The sequence below is a fragment of the Coenobita brevimanus genome, chromosome 44 (genome assembly GCF_032717465.1).
Source record: "Coenobita brevimanus isolate Jiangsu-jjx chromosome 44, ASM3271746v2, whole genome shotgun sequence".
Lineage (NCBI taxonomy): Eukaryota > Metazoa > Arthropoda > Malacostraca > Decapoda > Coenobitidae > Coenobita > Coenobita brevimanus.
Genome location: NC_136997.1, coordinates 47,735,320 through 47,757,681, shown reverse-complemented (window position 1 = coordinate 47,757,681; position 22,362 = coordinate 47,735,320). Strand labels below are relative to the sequence as shown.

General features: G+C 43.8%; 1 protein-coding gene across 4 annotated transcripts; it reads left to right on the top strand.

The window, feature by feature from the left end:
- Positions 1–2,678: 2,678 nt before the first annotated feature.
- LOC145398185 (uncharacterized) lies at positions 2,679–22,195 on the top strand. 4 transcript variants are annotated; one of them, XR_013897077.1, is made up of 8 exons: positions 2,679–2,794; positions 3,216–5,510; positions 6,017–6,141; positions 6,902–7,196; positions 7,652–11,029; positions 13,143–13,197; positions 16,184–16,374; positions 21,295–21,432. XR_013897077.1 is itself a non-coding variant. In XM_080271139.1 (7 exons), exons 2-6 carry the CDS (start codon positions 3,216–3,218, stop codon positions 13,179–13,181), a joined length of 6,132 nt encoding a protein of 2,043 aa, XP_080127265.1. In that variant the 5' UTR covers positions 2,679–2,794; the 3' UTR covers positions 13,182–13,197; positions 21,295–21,424. The 4 variants fall into 4 exon arrangements, 2 of the variants coding, with proteins under 2 accessions (XP_080127265.1, XP_080127263.1); XR_013897078.1 differs by lacking the exon at positions 13,143–13,197; XM_080271139.1 differs by lacking the exon at positions 16,184–16,374 and having other exon boundaries at positions 21,295–21,424.
- Positions 22,196–22,362: the final 167 nt, after the last annotated feature.

The following is a 22,362-nucleotide window of genomic DNA, read 5'->3' as shown; positions in this document are numbered from 1 at the left end:
GGATCTAAAAATAAATCGGTAAGGAAGAGGTGTTAGGGAGGAAAATCTGAGAGTGTGGGTGTTGGTGGGGGGTATGTGCGTAAAGTGTATGTGTATGAGAGAGAGAGAGAGAGAGAGAGAGAGAGAGAGAGATGAGACAAGCAAAGTAACAGCCAGATAGAGAGAGAGAATTTTAGATAGATAAGTAGGTAGATAGATTGACTGAGATAGATAGATAGCTAGACAGACAGACAGACAGAGACATGACACAAGGTAAGTAACAGCCAGAGAGAGAGAGGGAGGGAGGGAGAGAAAGAGAGAGAGAGAGTGAGACAGACAGACAGAGACATGAGAAGCAGTCAGATAGATAAACAGATAGACTAAGAGAGAGAGAGAGAGAGAGACAGACAGACAGAGACATGGGAAGCAAAGTTAGTCAGATTGATAGATAAACAGATAGACTAGGAGAGAGAGAGAGAGAGAGCAAACAGGCATTCACGTAAACATTGCAAGAGGTTGAGTGAGTGAGAATGAGTGATTAGTAAACATTATAGATGAATTACGTCAGTTACTTGGCTCTTGAATGTATACTAGTGCACGGGATGGGGCCTTCACGTGGTGGCACTGGTATACACGGGTGGTGGAGCTGCCTGGGTATACACACGTCCCTCAACTCCCTCCCTATCCCCCGAAAGTAAGATGGTAGACTGCAGACAAGGGTACTTTTGGTCTGCAGTCTACCGATTTCACTTTTAAATGAGCCCAGGGTTGCTACTACTACTACTACTATTACTACTTCTACTACTACTACTACCGGTACTACATCTACTACTACTACTACTACTACTGTACTACTACTATTACTACTACTACGTCTTCTTCTTTTTATTCTTCTACTACTACTACTGCTACTACTACTACTACTACCACCTGACAAATATCTCCAGTATAGTCACACAAGCTTCCCTTTTTGGCGTCAAACATTAAAGCCACAAGAACAGTAATTCGGTAATCTTTCTTCTAAGTAACTATACATAAAGTCAAAGTCCAGCCTGAGACTCTTACATCGTTACAAATCTCAAAAAAAAAAAAAAACACATCTCAAAAATTTCCCCAACAACTTCTATCAATTTTTTGGAAGTAATTAGCTTTTTTTTGGAAGTAATTAGCTTTTTTTTGAAGTAATTAGCTTTTTTTGGAAGTAATTAGCTTTTTTTTTTGGAAGTAATTAGCTTTTTTTTGGAAGTAATTAGTTTTTTTGGAAGTAATTAGCTTTTTTTGGAAGTAATTAGCTTTTTTTGGAAGTAATTAGCTTTTTTTAAGTAATTAGCTTTTTTTGGAAGTAATCAGCTTTTTTTGGCACCTGGTTTAGGTTTTAATCCATAGAAAAGAGGACAGGAGTTCATTGAGAGAGAGCATAGCATTATTTTCGCGTTATTTTATGCTTTGTTAGGTTAGGTAGGTTGTTATGCTGTGTTATGCTATGTTAGGTTATGTTATGTTATGCTATGTTAGGTTAGGTTAGGTTGTTATGCTGTCATGTTAGGTTAGGTTAGGTTATGTTATGCTATGTTAGGTTAGGTTAGGTTGTTATGTTATGCTATGTTAGGTTAGGTTAGGTTGTTATGTTATGCTATGTTAGGTTTGGTTAGGTTGTTATGTTATGCTATGTTAGGTTAGGTTGTTATGTTATGCTATGTTAGGTTAGGTTGTTATGTTATGCTATGTTAGGTTAGGTTGTTATGTTATGCTATGTTAGGTTAGGTTGTTATGTTATGCTATGTTAGGTTAGGTTGTTATGTTATGCTATGTTAGGTTAGGTTGTTATGTTATGCTATGTTAGGTTAGGTTGTTATGTTATGCTATGTTAGGTTTGGTTGTTATGTTATGCTATGTTAGGTTTGGTTGTTATGTTATGCTATGTTAGGTTAGGTTGTTATGTTATGCTATGTTAGGTTAGGTTGTTATGTTATGCTATGTTAGGTTAGGTTGTTACGTTATGCTATGTTAGGTTAGGTTGTTATGTTATGCTATGTTAGGTTAGGTTGTTATGTTATGCTATGTTAGGTTAGGTTAGGTTGTTATGTTATGCTATGTTAGGTTAGGTTGTTATGTTATGCTATGTTAGGTTTGGTTAGGTTGTTATGTTATGCTATGTTAGGTTAGGTTAGGTTGTTATGTTATGCTATGTTAGGTTTGGTTAGGTTGTTATGTTATGCTATGTTAGGTTTGGTTAGGTTGTTATGTTATGCTATGTTAGGTTATGTTATGCTATGTTAGGTTAGATTACGCTGTTATGTTGTTATGTTATTCTATGTTGTTATGTTTTGTTCATTGAGAGGAAGCATAGCATTATTTTCACGCTATGATATGCTATGTTAGGTTAGGTTAGGCTGTTATATTGTTATGCTATGCTATGTTGTTATGTTTTGTTCATTGAGAGAAAGCATAGCATTAATTTCACGCTATGTTCTGCCATCTGAGGTTAGGTTAGGTTGTTATGTTATGCTATGTTGTTATGTTGTGTTATTGTGTTAAGGTAAGGGAGACATTCAACAGAACCTTCAAAATCAACAAGAACCCTATCCTGACCCAAATCTTAGTTCCAGGTCGCGAGCCACGTACGGGCAGAGGACAGGCGAGGTCGTAGCGAAGGTGAGGGGGCGGGTGGGGGTGTGTGGAGGATGGGGGGGCGGGGATCGGGGCCTACCTCACCCACCTACACCACCAGGAACCTCAGGACACCCACGTACACACACACAGGGCACCAACACCTCCTGCAGCAGACCAGTGGGGTGTCTTCGTAACATACAAGGTGAGGCCATCAGTCAAAATAAATAAATAGATAAATAAAATAAAAAATGGTTTGGTTGGTATCAAAATAAATAAATAAATGAAATGAAAAATAGTTTTGTTGGTTACTGAGATGCATGAATTATAAAGGACACAGACTTTAACTTGCATTATGTCACCCCTGTTGACTCCTTCACTCTGGTGTCGTGTTCTTTATTATATTTTGGGTACCGCCAGATTGCTTTATTCTGTACAGGAGATAATTTTGGAACTGGGTGACATAGACTATTGCTTTCATTAAACCATTGACTACGAGGGTGCTCTCCAAAAGTAAATAAAATCTTCTAGCTACAGGAATGAACTACAAAAGGACGTCACCGAATTGAAGGGGTTACTTTGCCTTTTGAACCCCTAGTAAGCCAGAGTAACCTTTGTGTCTACAGATGTCGCGTGAGGGTGGGTCTGGCCGGGGTGGTGGTGGTGAGGGTGCAGGTGCCAGTAGCAATGTGGGTGCTCAGCCATTCCCACAGTTCTACCCCATGATGGGTTACCAGGGGTCCTCACCTGCGTGGTACCCTGCCCACCCAAGTACCGGAGCCACCGCTCCATGGGGTCCTGCCTGGAGCCCCGCCATGGGATACCCTGCACCCACCCCCTGGACATCACCACAGGCCGCAGCCCCCGCCCCCACATCTGCCGCCACCTCCACTGCCGCCCCGCCAGATGAGTACACGGTGGACACGCTGCGGCGAGTGTACCGCGATGATGACGGTCGTGTGGAAATCCAGCGGGTGAAGGTGCGACGCCACCAGGAGCCAGGGGCCGTAGCAATCCCGACAGGACCAGATGCCATGTCTGTAGTTCCTGTTGCCAACTTCCCTCTCAATGAGCGACGACCTCCACCGAGAAAAAACCGCCGGAAACAGCTACCAACATTAACACCAAGCCCCGGCCCAGCAGGCCCATATCCCTGGTATCCTTATGTACCCTGTGTTCCATACCCTTACCCTTACCCGTACTACATGGGCGGGTGTGTGTGGCCACCTTGTGTACCGCCTGCATCAGTGTCAGCGTGGACCGGCAATGAGGGCGAGAGAACGTCATCCAGGCAAGACTCCCTGCCCGCCACGTTGGACTCCCAGCGTCTAGAATCCCGTGCCTCCCTGCCCTCCAGAGACTCCCTGTCCCCTGCCTTGCCTCACTCCCCCTCCCCCACCACAGCCTCTCACCACCCTGACCTCAGTGTGGCTCCCTCAGATAGTGTGTCAGTTCGTGGTCTCAAGCAAGATCCTTCACTCCAGCGGGCCCTCATGAGTCCCACGCCGCCTCCACGCACCAAGAGTCGTGCATCCTCAGACTTCAGATCATCCAGTGACATTGGGAAGACACAGGAATGGATGTTGGGACTTCAGAGAGCCTTAGCTGCTTCCGACGTCACTGACAAGTCCTCCTTCCAGACTGCTCCCTCTGAGGTAGTGATATACAAAGAGATCCCTCCAGTTAGAAAGCGTAGGAAAATGAGGCTAGAAAATGCGAGCGACAGAGGTGACATGGAGAGTGTGAGTGACATGCAGAGTGTTGTGTCAGATGGGACTTTTGATGAATCCTTAAAGTTAAGTTCAGAGCTCACCTACGCTTTTAGAAAATTTGAAAGATCAGTAGATGCCTTTAAGACGGAGATATCCATTGACTCATCGCTTCACAGCCCCGCCCCTTCACCATCAGTCGACATCATCCATTCCAGTGGGGAAGTGACGCCTGCGGAAAGGAGTGTAACTGCTCCCCCAGCCTCGGACATTGCCCTCCTCTTGGCCAAAACCGAAAAACTGGAGCAAAAGGACAGCGGGGCACCACTTGAACGTACCATGTCACCTTGTTCAGTCTCCTCTCTCCCAGCTTTGGAAAACATTAAGACAGAGTCAACACTAGATGTCTCTACTCACCAGCCTGTCTCATCTCCCCAACGCCCCTCACCTACAGACATCCATTCCCAGCCTTCCCAAGTCATCTCCACCACTCTTCAGCAATCTCCCTCCATCACCACCACCACCATCTCCACCAGCCCAGAGGAATCACCAACCATAACTCAAGTCTCACCATCCTTGAAAGAAAATGGAAGCCAGACACCAGTAACTTCAGCAGAAACAGAAGCAAAAAATTCAATTCCATCTTCTGTAGCACCACACACCACACCTGCCACATCTTCAGTATCAGGGGCTCAAGTTTCGTCACCTCAAGTAGCAGATCAGACAGTGGAATCAACAGAACCAGAGGTGATAGTAACAGGAAACTTGAAACTACCATTAACAGAGAATAAGGAGCCAACGGAAAACGGAGGAGCTCAGACAGGAACAGCAGTATCCATAACAACAGCAACAGCGCCTTCAGCAAGCACAGGTGAATCAGCAAAACCAACAGCAGTAGAAGCGACAGCACCGCCACCATCGGAAATGAGAGAGGGGGAAGCAGTAAACAACAAGGCAGCAGGAGACAAGGCAGGTACAGCAGAAGGCGCAGCAGGGGGAAGCAGAAGTGGGGAAACAGCCGTGAAAGTAGGACAGGAAGCGGATGGAGGGGGAGGTACGAAGATGAGCTTGGAGGCTGAGAGTAGGGAGTCGAGGGCGAGCACATCCACCAGCTTCTTCTCCACCCGACCTTCCGACGATGCACTGGCCCACGATACCGACTCCACCGACATCCACCTCCCGACCACGGACGCTGCAATGACAGCTGATGAGGTAGGTGGATTATATATTTTTCTTCACCTAAAGGAACTGGTCAACCCCTACAACATGAAAATTAAGGGATGGTTACACGGAATTTGATGGGTCTTACTGGGTACTCTTCAAAACAACCCTTCAATCGAACTGCATTCAACAATCAACTGAGCTGAAAGTAATTGGTAGATAATGTGGAATATTGTGGAGTTATCTGCCCCTTTTTTTTTCTTTATATGCACTTCCTGTTGACTATCAAGCTGTAAAGGGGGTATGATAAGCCCTCTTCCGTCCTCCTCCATGTACAGGTCATTCAAACTTTCCTCAGAATAAGTACTTTTTAACCTCAGAAATCTCACCAGATATCAGAGAAAATCTACTTCAGTAACTTCCATCCGCCTTCTTAACTTACCATTCCTCCTCCTACCCTCAAGCTTGCTGACATACAGGCACAATAAATGGCTAAGGAACAAGCTTATTGAATTCCCAGTCCAACGGGGATATTTGAAAATGAATTGTTTCGACAGGAGGAAGATGGTGGTGATGGCGCTGGTGTGGTGGAGGCGGCTCAGTGGGTGCTTCAAGGCCCTGGGGACACTCCACTCCTCACATCCACACAGGACCCCAGGGATGCATGGAGGGCTGAGGTCAGGTAGGAATATGCCAGTAATTTCCAGGTTATTCATGCTAACGCCTGGCGGTTTAGTGGGTTACGATGCTCCAGCGTGGTGGTCCGAGGAGTGACTGGGGTTATAGCTCATATTGTGGTAGGTGGTGGCGACCATCATCCACTCACTTGATGAAGTGCTGCCTACTTCTTTCTTAGCCTTTATCATTAGTTTTCTGTGCCTGTCCTCCTCTCTTCCTATTTCTCCCATCTTTCCTGTCACTTCTTATTGTTTTTCTTTCCTTTTCTGCTGGCTTTACGTTGAGTGACAAGCCAAATGGTTTCTTGTAAGCCAAGAAACCATTTACAACGCTGGGTGGTAACCATATAACCAAACCATACCTGCTCCCTACATGTCACCAAGTGGGTTGGTGGAGGGTTAGTGCCCCTCCCTGTAAAACAAATAACTTAAAGCCAAATGGCCACCCCTTACGGGATCGTGGCGTCTGGCAATAGATAGATAGACAGCTAATGTCATTCAGGGAAGGGGGACTGGTCAACATATTGGAACTAAAAAGCCCAGTCCTAGGTCCCTATGCTTCTTAAGGGGCAGTAAAGGACTGGGTGATAGATAGATGGAATGATTATAACAAGTCGGTTAAATAAATGGGGACGAAATGCAGAAAACATTAATTTATCTGTGAGAAGGACTAACATAAAGACAAATCTTTCCCTCAGTATTTACTCTGTTAAGTCAGTACGTCAGTTCAATTACTCCAGTTCATTTCTGTCTTCTCCCTGGCAGTCTGTGGCGCGCCCGGCTGGTGGTGTCTCTGTGCAAAGGCCGTGGGCTGGACCGACAAGACTGGGCCACCTTCCACCTGTTGGTCCACCACCCACTCACACTGGACCTGAAGCTGTCACTGCTGCATGCGCCTCGCCTGTGTGCCGCCAATACCGCCACGGGCCCAGCGCTGGTGCAGATGGCGGCACTGCACCTGGCACAGTACGGTGAAGCACTGTTGCAGCCTGAAGACGCACGACAGTTGGGATGGCGCACCATACACCTTGGCCCTACCCTACCATGGGCACCTGTCAAGGTTATATGCCCGCTGATTAATATTTACTCTTTACCAGATTCATAAAAGTCATTTATACACAAATTGACTTTACAGTTTAATTATTTAACAATCATTTTCCTAAACGATATAGGCTACTCATACCATTTTGTGACATGATTGTGAGAAAGTAATAGTTATACACAACCTTAAGCACATCCAACATGAGCACCACATGCCACATAGAAGTATCTGTTGAGCTAGAATCACAGAATGTATGTACATATTTTATCTGAATAGCCTCATTTGACGGTAGGATAAATGAAAAGGTGTATTTAAATTTCCGAGCACCTTCAAAGGTTTACATATTTATCTTACACTAAAATATCACTTATTAACTTTTGCCAGAGTCGCACCTGTAGGTAACAATTGTCCTTTAATGAACTGGTCTTGGTCAGCTCCTTGTGTAATCGTTACCTTCTCACCCATGACTGCAGGGCGCGGTGGAGGTGCTGCTCAACCTCGGGTACGTGACGCAGGAAGATGGCAGTGTCCTTAAGTACCCACGGCGAGGCGGGCCAGAAACGTCAGTAGTAGCACGTCTCACCCTGGACCTTCTGGTACTGGGTGAGGAGCTGCGTCTGTACCTCACCTCCACCCACCAGTACCCTGCCAACATCTCCAGACTCTTCATGCACGGACCGCCGACCTCGCCTGTACCCCCAGACCTCACCCACAGACCACCATCATCTACAGGAAGCTTCGTCTCAGCGCCCTCTGAACCTCCTGCCGTTGTGAGGCCAGACAGCAGGGCGTCATCCATTACTGACGAAGACACTGAGACCCTACAGGCATCCGTCCACCAGGTCAAAGCACAGGCTAAGAAATTAAAGCAAAAATCGTCATCTGAGGAGGAGGCTACTTTGAAGGAAGATACTGATATGGCATCTAAGAAAGAGGACCAAAAAGAAGTGATCAAAGTAGAAAATGAACCACAAGATAAAGTTCTGCCACCACCTCCACCACCACACAGCACAGAACCACCACATCTGGGCTCCACCAAGTCCCTAGTCATGTCCTCTGATGATCGGTCGTCCCTGAGTAGTAACATGACCAGCCTGCCTGATCTGGTGTCCATCAGCTCCACTTCGCTCTCACAGCAAAGCGAGACAAACCGCTTCTCCATCACGTCTAGCAGCACTGATACCGTTACACCCAGAGCAACACCAACACCACCCACACCTACACCCGGGGACACACCACCCACACCAACACCTGGGGGCACACCACCTACGCCTACACCCAGAGTCACACCAACGCCACATGAGCCTTCACCTAAAGCCACACCAGCACCGCCTACACCAACACCTAAGACCACACCCAAACCACCTACACCCACACCAGGAGGCACAGATAACCCAGAGGAACACATATATGAGGAGATTGATGTGATCCGTGCGCAGGTCCAGACTATGCGAGCTTCCAGTGTTCCAGCCGAGACAGCACCACCACCACTGCCGCCCAAGAAGAAAATCGGTTCAGGGGGTGACGACGATTCCAGTCTGAGCCAAACTTACCCCCAGGTGGAGTGGACATCTGCATCGATGCCTGGATCCTTGCGCGGAGGCTCCACAAGTGCTCGGAGGAAGAAGCGACGAGCACCCATGCCTCCAGAGTTCATGGCCCCAGACTGGAAGCAAAATCAGAAGGAAAAGGAAAATGGCGGCCCCATGATTGAGCATAAGATCAGTAAGGAAACTGATGATAAGAAAAAGGCTGAATATCGACGCTCACTTAATCCATTTTACGAAGAAATAGACTCAGTTCAGGAAAAGGTGAAGCTGCTGGAAGATAACAGCTCTCAAAAACAGGAGGTGGATCCGGTGGACAAAAACACCGATGGAAATCCGTTCGTGGAAAAGCGGGTGGCATCTGGGTACATAGGCAAGAATCCATTTTATGAGGACGTGGATGTACTGCGGAGACCAAAGGAGAGCCAGGACATCACAGCCGACAAACCAGAGGAGCAGTCGACGGGAACGGTGTGTGGCGTGGGCTCCCTTTCTCAACTCCAGGACGACTCTTTTATTGTCAGGCCTAAACGTCGAGCACCCAAGCCTCCCAGCACACCCCAGCATGTTACTTCACAATCAGGAACAGTGCCACAGTCTACCACAGCACAGTCAGCATCACCACTGTCTACCACAGCACAATCAGCATCACCACAGTCTACCACAACACAGTCAGCATCACCGCAGTCTACCAAAGCACATTCGACAGCACCAGAGTCTATCACACCACAGTCTACCACATCACAGTCAACAGCGTCACAGTCTACCATAGCGCAGTCGACCACACCACAAGCAAATGCACCTCAAACGAAAGCAGAATCTACCACATCAAAATCACAAACATCAACCTCAGCATCAACGGGACTACCAAGCACTGACAAAACAGAAACTGGAAATAAAATAACTCATCAAACAGAATCGGGATTGCCAGAGAAAAAGGAATTCACCAACGGCCTTGATAAACTTAGTGCAGGAAATAAAATCCAGGAAGAACACATTGCAGAAAAGCCGAAAGAAAATAACCTTGCGACACAGATAACACCCAAACAAGAGGTAGAAAATAAATCCAAGGATGGAGGTGCAGAGGAAAGTAATAGGAAACCAGACCGGGCAGAAATTGACAGCACAGCAACAACAGCCAAGGAAACGTCATCAATAGCAGTTCATAAGGAAGGGAAAGTGTCTGAAGAAGGGAAACAAACCACCCCGAAGCTCAATCGCGCATCTCAACAACGTCAATCACTTCCCCATCCCAGAAACCCTCCTCCTCCCCCACCAGCTACAACCAAGACGGAGACGCAAGCCGTAATTAACAACGCCAAACCAGCGACAACAACAACCACCTCTTCTCTCGTCCCACCCAAGCCTCCATCTTCCTCCCTCCTGGAAGAAATCCCCTACATAGATGCCAATGAAGTGAGATCTGCCAAGGCTAAAAAACTCTCCCCACAGCGTCAGTTCCTCAATCAAGAAGTTCCCGGGAAACCTCCAATGTCTCCATCCACCTCTAGACAGTCATCCCTTCTTCGTGGGATGGAACACAAAGTCCCCTTCATAGATGAGTGTGACCTCCCTCCCGATTGCCCTCCCCCACTTCCCCCAGGTCCCCCTCCGGAATCCCCACCCGAAACCCCTCACAACTCCCCTCCAGAGACCCCACACACGTCCCCTTCTCCTTCTCCCCATGCCTCTCCCCCTCCATCTCCGCACCCATCTCCATTACGGCCCCTACCTGCCCTGCTGTCTCCCTCTCTCATACGCACAGCAATAGGAGGAAAGCCATCAAAAGAGGGATCTGAAAAACAGGAAATTGACAAAAACGGCGACATAGCTCCCCCAATTCCGCCAAAAATCACCCAGTTGGAGGTCCTGCCAAAATCCGAGACCTCAGGAGCAACGGGGCCTCCGGAAGTGCTACCCAAGAACGCGCAAAAACAGACTCCATCATTATTAGTGAAGATTGCGCAAAAACCAGCTCCACCACCACCACCACCAGTAGCTTCCATTCCTGACACACACCAGCCATTGTCAGGGAAGCATTCAGTACAAAGCTCCACGTCGGAAGAGAGATATGAAATCCCGGATACGTCCCGCGCGCCGCCGCCACTCCCGCCACAACCACCACACTCGAAAACCAAGGAAGCCCAGAAGCCCTACACGCCACGGACCGACTCTGACAGGTATGAAGTCCCCGAAGCACCGAGGGATAAGGAGAAGGCTTGCAAAATACAGGAGACCGAGGAGAGATACGAGATTCCTGAGGTGGTGAAGGAGACGCCGCTGAAGAAAGGAGCAAATGGAGCGGTATGTCTCTTTGTTATTTTTCTTAGCTGGTTTGTTTCGTGGAGATTTTCTTGGCTTCGGCCTTGAGGCACTGGGAGACTTTACATCCTTTTCTTGTGACTCAGACTATTATTATTATTATTTATTATTATTATTATTATTATTATTATTTATTATTATTATTATTATTATTATTATTATTATGTTTTTATTGTTTATTATTATTATTATTATTATTTTTATTTTATTATTGTTTTTGCTATTATTATTATTATTATTATTATTATTATTAGTGAATGCTGCACTATTTTGCACTGCACTGGATGTTGTGGTAACCCCCAGCCTATACTCCTTTCACTCTAACTTGGCCCAGATTTTCGTCCTTTTGCAGCTTATTTCACGTAGCTCAGCGGCAGAAAAAGACATTGCTACCCCTGTACACGCTTTCCATAGCACTTCTTCGTGACTAGCACCACGTCCAAGTGTTAAACTATTGAACTCAGCATTTAAGATGGAGAGATGGCAATTTTAGGCCAGGTTAAAGTGAACAGAGTATATTGTAATTATTCCACTATACTCCTTCTACCCCAACTTGGCCTACAGTTGCCGTCTCTCCCTCTTGAATACTGAGTTGTAGCAAGGGATTAGCACTAGAAAAATCATGCTAGTCACGAAGAAGTGCAATGGAGAGGATGTAGAGCAGCAGTATTGTATTTTTATGCCTCTGAGTTACGTGAAAAACTGAAAATGGACGAAAATTTGGGCCAGGTTACTGTGAAAAAACTATAGCTTGCATTGCCTTTGCCTTGCCCGTACTCTCGCCGGTTAAAGAAGCTCCCTGACACCTTTTCCTTAGCGATTTATTTTTGGATAAGATGTAATGTCCTACTGTTTATGTTGGAAGGATTTATTTATTGGATTTATTTATATTGGAAGGATTTATTTATATTGGATTTATTTATTTATTGAATTTATTTATTTATTGGATTTATTTATTTATTGAATTTATTTATTTATTGGATTTATTTATATTGGAAGGATTTATTTATTGGATTTATTTATTGGATTTATTTATTTATTGGATTTATTTATATTGGAAGGATTTATTTATTGGATTTATTTATATTGGAACGATTTATTTATATTGGATTTATTTATTTATTGGATTTATTTATATTGGAAGGATTTATTCATGCAGGGTATCGCGATATTGGAAGAATTTATGTAACACAGTACCATAAGGTATAATAAATAAAATAAATCGCCAAGGAAGAGGTGTTAGGGAGCTGCACCACGTTTTGAATATTCCGCGAGTTGGAGTTATGTACAGACGTCCCTCAGCTCCCTTCCTATCCCCCAAAAGGAGGATGGTGGAAGGCAGAAGGGTGATTTTTAGCCTGCATTCCACCTGAGCATGAAACAACAACAATAACAGCGACCACCACCACCACCACCACCACCATCACCATCAACAACAACAATTACTACTACTACTACTACTACTACTGTTACTACTATTACTACTACTACTACTACCTGCATTATTTTTGCCACTGTCACAGAAAAAAATTACTCAAAACATAACCCATTGAATCGGAGTGTTCCTCTTCCAATTTTTGAATCCGAACTGCATGGCGGGACAATTTAAATCAGTATTAAGCACAGCACTCCACTAAAAACTCCCCTGGTAGTATCTTGTGTGTTGCGGGGACGGCTCAGGCTACTAGTGTGGGCGTGGGTGTGATAGTGGGACGGGTAGATAGATAAATAATGCAGGATAGGCACTGATAACGCTGAAAGAGAAGACCGCAACACAGGGTGGGTGAGGTAATGGCAGGAATAAATAAATAAATGATAGTTGATACCTCCGTACACTGCAAGGCCGCCCCCGTAACACACCACAAATCACCCAGCGGAGTGCAGAAGTAGCGTTATATATGAGTGACCCGCTAAATCCAATTCCATCGTCAACATACTGTAAGTGCTCCTACGAATTAATATAAAGAACGGGGGGATATTTTGCGTGCGTTGTCCATTCGTAGTGTTGGTAGCAGTCTAAGTAACATATTATTTAGACTGTGGTGTTGGTGGTGGGTTGGTGGCATGATGCTGGTTTCTCTCTCTCTCCCCACAGACCTCTCCCCCCGGCAAACCCTCTTGCACGCTACTCTGACAACCAAACTCTTGGCGTAAGTTGCCTGCTTCTTGCTTGCGTTGTAAAAAAAAAAAAAATAAATAAAACTGAGAACGCCAAGGTGTCGATGAGCCCCCATTTTTTTTACTACACCCTGTTGTTCATAATCCCTACCAGAGCAGACCCATTAACCACAAGCAAGCAACCGTCCCTGCAGAGCTCCCCCGTACAGTGAACCTATGTTACCTGCAGTGAAAAGAGCCTCACCACAGCGAGGCGCGGGGAAGAGTGAGGAGGTTTGGTTCCTGGATGGATGCCGCATTTGCCTCCATTTAGTTTGCAGGACAGTCATAACAGGCTTCACATCACCCTGTTATTTGGTTATATGGTTACCACCCAACGTTGTAAATGGCTACGTGGGTTACAGGACACCATTAGGCTTGTCATTCAGTGTAGTCTTTTTCGACATAGAGCTACGTGAAATAAGCTACAAAATTACGAAAATCCGGCCCAAGTTAGAAAAAAAGTGAAATTCCAAAAACTGCCCATAAAAGTTCGGAGCTTGTCTATACCCTGGCGGACTCAGTTTTAGTAATAAGGCCTTCTCCCCTTAGCCTAACATATTTTCCTAAGCGATTTATTTTCTTTATTACCCGTGATTGCCTTCTGTGTTGCATATATGGGAGCTACCTAACACCTTTTCCTAAGCGATTTATTTTCTTTATTACCCATGATTGCCTTCTTTTGTGTTGCATAAATGGAATCTGCCTAACACCTTTTCCTCGGCGATTTATTTTCCTCACTGCAACTTACTGTCCTCTGTGTTGCATAAATGGGAGCTACCTAACACCTTTTCCTCAGCGATTTATTTTCTTCATTGCAACTTACTGTCCTCAGTGTTGCATATATGGAAGCTACCTAACACCTTTTCCTTAGCGATTTATTTTCTCCATTGCAACTTACTGTCCTCTGTGTTGCATAAATGGATTCTACCTAACACCTTTTCCTTAGCGATTTATTTTCTTGATTACACCTTACTGTCCTCCTCTGTGTTGCATAAATGGAAGCTACCTAACACCTTTTTCTCGGCGATTTATTTTCTTCATTGCAACTTATTGTCCTCCTCTGTGTTGCATAAATCCCTCCAACATCACTGTCCTCCTTTGTGTTGCATAATTAGAAGCTACCTAACATCTTTTCCTAAGCGAATTATTTTCTCCATTACACCTTACTGTCCTCCTCTGTGTTGCACGAATCCTTCCAATATCACCCTACTTTGCATATTTAACGTACAAAACTATATTAGCCAACCGTACTAAAAAATAAATCGGTAGGGAAGAGGTGTTAGGGAGTGTCAGTGACCGACGAGATAGTAACGGCAATCTCTTATCAGCCTATCACGCTCTTCATCGTTGGTATCTCACAGGCTTTTAAGTCTAGGAAAGCCATTTAGTCCAAGCACCCTAACACATTTTCCTAAGCGATTTATTTTCTTCATTACACCCTAAGGTCCATCATCGTGCTACATAAATCATTCCAACATCACCATACCTTGCATAAATAACTTGCAAAAGGTTAATCAGCCATATCCAAAAATAAATCGCTTAGGAAGAGGTGTTAGGGAGCTTCCTTGACCGACGAGAATAGGACTGACACGGCAACCTCTAGCCCCATTCCCTAAGCGATTTATTTTGCTTATAACACCTTACTTTCCTCATCCGGGTAACATAAATCCTTCCAATATCGCCAGACTCTGCATAGGTAACGTGCAAAGGGATATTAACCAACCATATCCAAAAATAAATCGCTTAGGAATAGGTGTTTGGGAGCTTCCTTAACCGATGAAAATACGAGTCATAGTCTATAGTACCCCTTCAGTACGAGGGCTTTTTTCAAACTTCCCAAAATGGTTAAAATCGCCTCTGGAATAATACCGTATGTCTAGTCTCAGTTCAGGGACGGTTTCTGTGTCTTTCTCATTTTTTTTTTTTCTTTTTTGTACAACAGCAAAAAATCCCAGTTCTCACATCATCCTCTCTCTCTCTCTCTCTCTCTCTCTCTCTCTCTCTCTCTCTCTCTCTCTCTCTCTCTCTCTCTAACATATTTATATATATATGGTAGGTGGGGGCGCTCACCATCCACTCACTCAATGTAGTGCTGCTCTCGGATGTCTGCCCTTTCCTCTCTTCCATCCTTCTTTCCTTCCATCCTCTTCTGTCTTTCTTTCCTTCATTCTTTCCTCGTCCTTCTGCCTACGGGTGACTTTACTCTCCCTCTTCTGTCTTTCTTTCCTTCATTCTTTCCTCTTCCTTCTGCCTACGGGTGACTTTACACTCCCTCTTCTGTCTTTCTTTCCTTCATTCTTTACTCTTCCTTCCGCCTGTGGGTGACTCTACACTGAGTGACAAGCCAAATGGTTTCCTGTACACCGGGAAACGATTTACAACGCTGGGTGGTAACCATGTAACCAAATTATGGCGCATGGTGGTTTAGTGGGTTATTACGGTGCTCAAATCGGATTGAGCCGGTGCATGTTTATATCCAAGGGATGGTTGGGGTTAATTGCATACATAATGCCACTCAAGGATAAATGAGGCTGGTCACTCTCATCTTAAATGTCAGGATCACCTTGCCTAGCCCCGGCCTCCTAAGCTTATCATGAGGCAACGTAGGACTGGATGATGGATGGGTGGATTATATATATATATATATATATATATATATATATATATATATATATATATATATATATATATATATATATATATATATATATGATAACCAAATCATACATGTTCCTACGTGTCAACAAGTGAGTTGGTGGAGGGTTAGTGCCTGTCTCCGTAAAGCAAATAACTCAAAGTAAAGTGGCCACCCCTTACTGGATTATGGCGTCTGGCAATAGATATAGATAGACAGACGATAGCACCGTTTGGTGAGTAAGGCCATGTCAAGTAAGGTAGCCAATCATAGTATGGTACAGGAGTTGCTATATGGCGTGGTGTGATAATGATGGTGATAATGATGTGGTGTGTCTACAGAGATGAGTGTAGGTGGAGGCTGCGTCTCTCATATCACTGCCGCTTGTCTCGCTGTCCTCGTCGTAGTTGCCGTCCTCGTCGTAATTGCTGTCCTCGCTGTCCTCGTCGTAGATGCTGTCCTCGTATTTAGTTGCTTGCGTTGTAGTCATTAGTTGCCAAGTCGACATAGTGAGTGCATAAAGGACCCAAAGGTAAACAAAATTATCAAAATTACGCTATGCTTCCCAAATACATTATTACGCTTTGCTTTGTAGTATCGCCGTTAACCCGTCACTGCTTTTAAATTTTGAACTTTTTTGGACTTTCTCTCTTTGTATTTTTTCTTGAGCGATTTTTTTTTTTATTGTTTCGATGCTTTTTTTTTTTTTTTTTATACGCTTCATATTGCTTCTAATACCTAACACTGATTTCTATAAACTATTTTTTTCCCCAATGTCTATCCTGCATTACAATTATATACCGTACGCAATGTCAAAAAAAAAAAAAGAAAAAAAAAGAGAAAAATGTCTGCCTTCATTTACACTACCTAACACCTTTTCCTAAGCGATTTATTTTCGGATTTTGCTACAGTAGTTAATATCCTTTAGCACATCACTTATGCGGAGTATGGCGATGTTTGAATGACTTGTTTAACACAGACTAGGACTGTAAGGTTTGATAAGCAAAATAAATCGCTTACGAAAAGGTGTTAGGGAGCCGACGAGAATCCCGGGCTATATGTCATTCATTTTAACATGGCTCAAATTTTCGTCCTTTTGCAGCATATTTCACGTAACTCAGTGGCAGAAAAAGACCATACAACGGCTCTATATCCTTTCCACGGCACTTCTTCGTGACTAGCATCATATTCTAGTGTTGCTCTCTTGTTATATTTCACTTTTCAATATGGAGAGATGGCAGATTGACGCCCTTACTGCACTTAAACTAACTTAGCCTAAAATTGTCATCCTTCCATCTTTAATGCTGATTTGTAGCAGGTTTAAACACTGGAATATGATGCTAGTCACGAAGAAGTGCTATGGAGAGGATGTTACATTGAAATAACCAGCGACCGTACGGAAATCAGGACCAACATAAACAAAACAAAACTGTGTGTGATATTTTCGTCTTGTTAACCTTGAGTGTGTGTGTGTGTGTGTGTGTGTGTGTGACTCGTTTGTTTACTAGGCTCGCTTGCTTCCAGTGAGGGGAGGAGGGGGAGGGAGGGAGAGAGGGAGTGGACGGGAAGCGGGAGAGAGATAGGGAGGGAGTGAAAGGAAATGGGAAGTTGGGAACGAAGGAGGGAGGGAAAAGGGAGAGAGGGGAAAGATTGGCTAGGAAGAGGGAGAGAGATAGGGAGGGAGTGAAAGGAGATGGAAAGTTGGGAACGAAGGAGGGAGGGAAAAGGGAGAGAGGGGAAAGAGTGGCTAGGAAGGGAGAGAGAGAGAGAGAGAGAGAGAGAGAGAGAGAGGAATATGTGTTGTATTTGTCAAGTAAATATTTCCTATCATCATGACCATCGTATCAGTGCGTCTCTATCATCTGTCTCTATCTCTTCTACTACAATGACGCTTTTATCTATTTGGCTATCTATTTAGTTTATTTATTTATTTATTTGGTAGCTTACAACTTTATGCCTTCGCGTGGTGGCACTGATATGACTGGGCGGTGGAGCTGCCTGGTTATGCCTAGGGTGCAGCTACTACTGATGCTGCCACTACTACTACTACTACTACTACCTACCACTGCTTCTGCTACTACTACCTACTACCACTACTACTATTACTATTACTACTACCACCACTACTACTACTACTACTACTACTGCTACTACCTACTACTACTCATGCTACTACTTCTACTACTACTACTACTGCTACTACTACTACCATTACCCCTATTAGTACTACTACTACTACTACTTCTCTCTTTCTTCTTCTTCATCTAATTCATCCATCCATCATTGACTTTTTTTTTGGATCTAGACTACACATTCCTGACATTTAAGGCCAGGGTGACCAGCCTCCCTCGTCCCTGAGCGGCATCATGGGAGCCAAAACACTCCTCCCTCGTATATTAACCTGCCTGCTCCCAAACACCTCTTCCTTAGCTATTTATTTTTGGATATGGCTGGTTAATATCCTTTTGCACGTTATTTATGCAGAGTATGGCGATATTGGAAGGATTTATATAACAGAATAGGACAGTAAGGTGTAATAAGTAAAATAAATCGGTTAGGAAAAGGTGTTAGGGAGCTCCCTTAACCGATGAGAATATTTTTGGCAAGTTTGTATTTTTATCTCGTTCCTTTTTGGTCCCTCCATCTCATCATTTAGAGGGAAATTGATGATGATGATGATGATGGTGGTGGTGGTGATGATGATGATGATGATGATGGTCGTGGTGGTGATGATGATGATGATGATGGTGGTGGTGATGATGATGATGATGATGGTGGTGGTGGTGATGATGATGATGATGATGGTGGTGGTGGTGGTGATGATGATGATGATGGTGGTGGTGGTGATGGTGATGATGATGATGATGATGGTGGTGGTGATGGTGATGATGGTGATGGTGGTGGTGGTGGTGGTGGTTGTGATGATGATGATGATGATGGTGGTGGTGGTGGTTGTGATGATGATGATGATGATGATGTTGGTAATAATAATAATAATAATAATAATACCGTAAGATGGGGTAACTGGGGACTTGGCAGGGGAACCGGACATCTACTAAAGTTATTTGCAAACATTCCTCTGTAAAACCTATAAATCTTTAATTTTCTAAACTTCTCTGGTGCTCATTGTATAGCTAAGTCCCCCAGCAATAACATACCTCAAAATCAACAGCTAGAAATAGGAGAAAGTAGTCCACTGATCCTTGCATGCATAAGACTGACGTTTTCGAGAATTTTCAGAAGCCTCAGCACTGGAAACGCTGAGGGAAAGTTACCTACGTTAGAAGTTAGCCAGAGAACTCTACTTATGCATATTTATTGGACATTATCAAAGGTCGGATGGGAACTATAGTCTGTTATTTTTTATTCAGGCGAAGATGCACGTACAGGCTGGTGATGATTGGATGAGTGCAACATGTCTGAATACCATTTACTAACCCAAATTTCCCCTCCTCACACATATATGTCGTCAATTAATAGTGCTAACGAGTAAAAGGATTGTGAGGTGATGTTATATTCAGCCAATCATAACGAACCTGTCAAGTGCATCTTCGCCTCGATTAAAAAAAAGAAAAAGAAAAATGAGTATAGTTGTAATATTTCTACAGTTAAACATTACCTGGCAATGGCAAGGGTAACTCAGGTGGGTAGCTTTATGAGCACTTTGGGGAGGGCAACCCATCACATTGAATATACAGTACTTCATTCATTTTAACTAGGCGGAGATTTTCGTCATGTTGCAATTTGTTTCTCGTAACGCAGTGGTAGAATAAGGCAATACTATGGCTCTACATCCTTTCCATAGCACCGCCTCGTGACTAGCTCCATATGCTAGTGTTGATCTCTTGCTATATTTTCGCAGTGAAGATGGAAAGATGCAAATTTTCGCCTAGTTAAAGTGAACAGAGTATAATTAGAATAAGGTCACAGGTTATGTCACTCTCGACTTGTTTCAATTTCGAGGTCACGAGAGTCTGCTGCAAATAAATTAAAATGAAATAAAAATAATGAAGAAGTAAACGTAGAGCGCAGGTTTTAAAGTGTTGCTGTGTGTTCCGAAGTGCCTCTTTCCACTCTATTCTCACTTCCTTTATTTCCTCCCCTTCTTTGTTCATCCCCTGTCGGTTCCCCAATCCTGTTTCCTTCCTTAACTCCCTCCCCCCTCTATTACCCCCTCTCGTTCTCATTTTTTCCCTTCCCGTCCATTTCCTCACAAATCCTTAATCCCTCATCTGTTACTCGTTCCCCTCACCATTCCTCTCTTCCTTCCCCCTCCCTTTATTCCTTTGTTTTCCAAGCTTCCTATACCCATTTATCCTTTTCTTCACCTCACACATCACGCTTCCTTCCCCCCCTCCTTTGTCCTCCCTTCCTTTCTTCCTTCTCATCCCTTTAATATACTCTCCCCCTTCTACATTCCTCTTTCCTCTCCTTCTTTTTTTTCCCCTTTCGTCTCTTTTTCCTTCAGTTTCTTTCATTTCTCCCGTTTTCACTCACTCCTATTTCTCTTCTCCTTTCTTCATCATATTCTCGTCTCGTCCATCCTGCATTACCTGTCCCTCATATTTCACATCACGTCCCAGCCCCCTAAATCACTTCCTTGAAGAATAAATTTACGACGTGCAGTCAGAAACTCGAGTTACAACATCGAATTACGTCACGTCTCAGGAACGGCACTCTGACGTAGCCCGGAACCTTACTGTATACTGCTAGTCATCTGTTGCAATTTTGCTAAGTTTCAGGGAGCACCAGGCTCTGAAGTTGTTAGTTAGTTTGCCCACAGAACCGCAGTGATGATGCGGAACTGCAAAATCCTAAGTAGCCGGCGTACACCTGTTTTTCCTGCTTAAGTTTATGTTATATATAAGTTTATGTTACATCTTATGTTCGCCTGCCTAAGTTTATGTTATGTAGCAGCAGTCAACAGTAACGAGCACCTTCATATAGTAATACAAAGGTCTAGGTGCCCGCTTGCCCCATCGAGTCGGGTAAACGGGCACCCACCTTGTTTTATTTGTAAGCAAGTTGTTTTTGTATCCTTAAGTATGTGTCTGGTTCCAAAAGGTAGTCCTAAATGAGTTACTTAAAAACATTTTTCACTTATTCCAAATTCCTGCACACCTCTATAGTATTGACAAAAAAAAGAGGTAAAAATAGTGCCCAGCTGCGCCCATCTTGCGGTAATAGTAGTAGTAGTAGTGGTAGTTGTAACATCATCATCAGCAGCAGCATCAGCAGCAGCAGCAGTAGTAGTAGTAGTAAATGCAGCAGTAGCAGCAATAACAATGATAATCATCATCATCATCATCATAATAATAATAACAGTAATTGTAGTAGTAGTAGTAGTAGTAGTAGTAGCAGCAGTATTAGTTGTAGTTGTTCTTGTTCTTGTTGTAACAGCAGCAGTAGCAGGAATCATAATAATAATAATAATAATCACGTTACCCCACAGCCATGCACGGTAGCCCTCGGTCGGACAAATTCGGCTCGGCAGGGGGGGTTGACGTCGGTATTCGGCCCTCCAAAACCTCCCAGACGCCGAAGGACACAGAATTCTCCCCCTCCAAGACCTCCAAAGAGTGCCTCCTTGACCTCCTCGAGTCCCAGGCCACCCTCAAGCACCTCCTCCTTCAGCACGGCCTCCAAGGGAACCTCCTCCTCGATGCCCGCACCCCCAGCCACGAACTCCACCTCTCGCAAGCCCAAGAGACGCTCATGGCCTTTCCTTCTCTGTGACTGTCTTTACGTTAACTGTCGAACTTATGACGATGCTGGGAAGAAGTAAAGATGTTGGAAAATAAAGAAAATAAAGCTGGAAATTAAAGAGAAAAATGAGAGAGTAAAGATGCTGGAAATGAGAGAGGAAAATGCAAAGATAAAGATGTTGAGAGCAAAGAAAATGAAAATTATACCAAAAAGATGCAAAAATGAAGAATCTGCTGTTAAGATGTTGGATATATAATAATAAAAATACAGTGTTAAATATTCAGAGGGCATACAGCATGACAAGAACAGCTGCGATGAAGAAATGCATGAATTTATGACAGAAAATGCATAATGAATAGCCATCCGACATTCAAAACACCCGCTGACTATGCTCACAACATAAACAGTAATATCTTTCCCCGTTCTAGTTAATATTTCATACATACGGTGCTTACTGTTATTTATTTACGTAATTTTAAATGTTATGTACAGCCATTTACTCTACACAGACGCTGATTATAATTACAAAATACAGCAGCTATGTCTGTAACAATTCTAGTCACATTTGATATTGTTATTTATCTGTAACAATTCTAGTCACATTTTATATTGTTGTTATTTCATAGTTTTTTTTTTTTTTTTTTATAGTGAACAACAACCAATTGCTTCAAAAACGCGTTGGTAATGTTCAAACTATAAACAACTGTATCTGTTCTAGTCACTTTTGATACATTATATAATTCCGTTCGTTTTATCAGAATTTCAACTAGTTGCTCCACAAAGGCGCATACTATTTCTATGGGCGCATATTTTA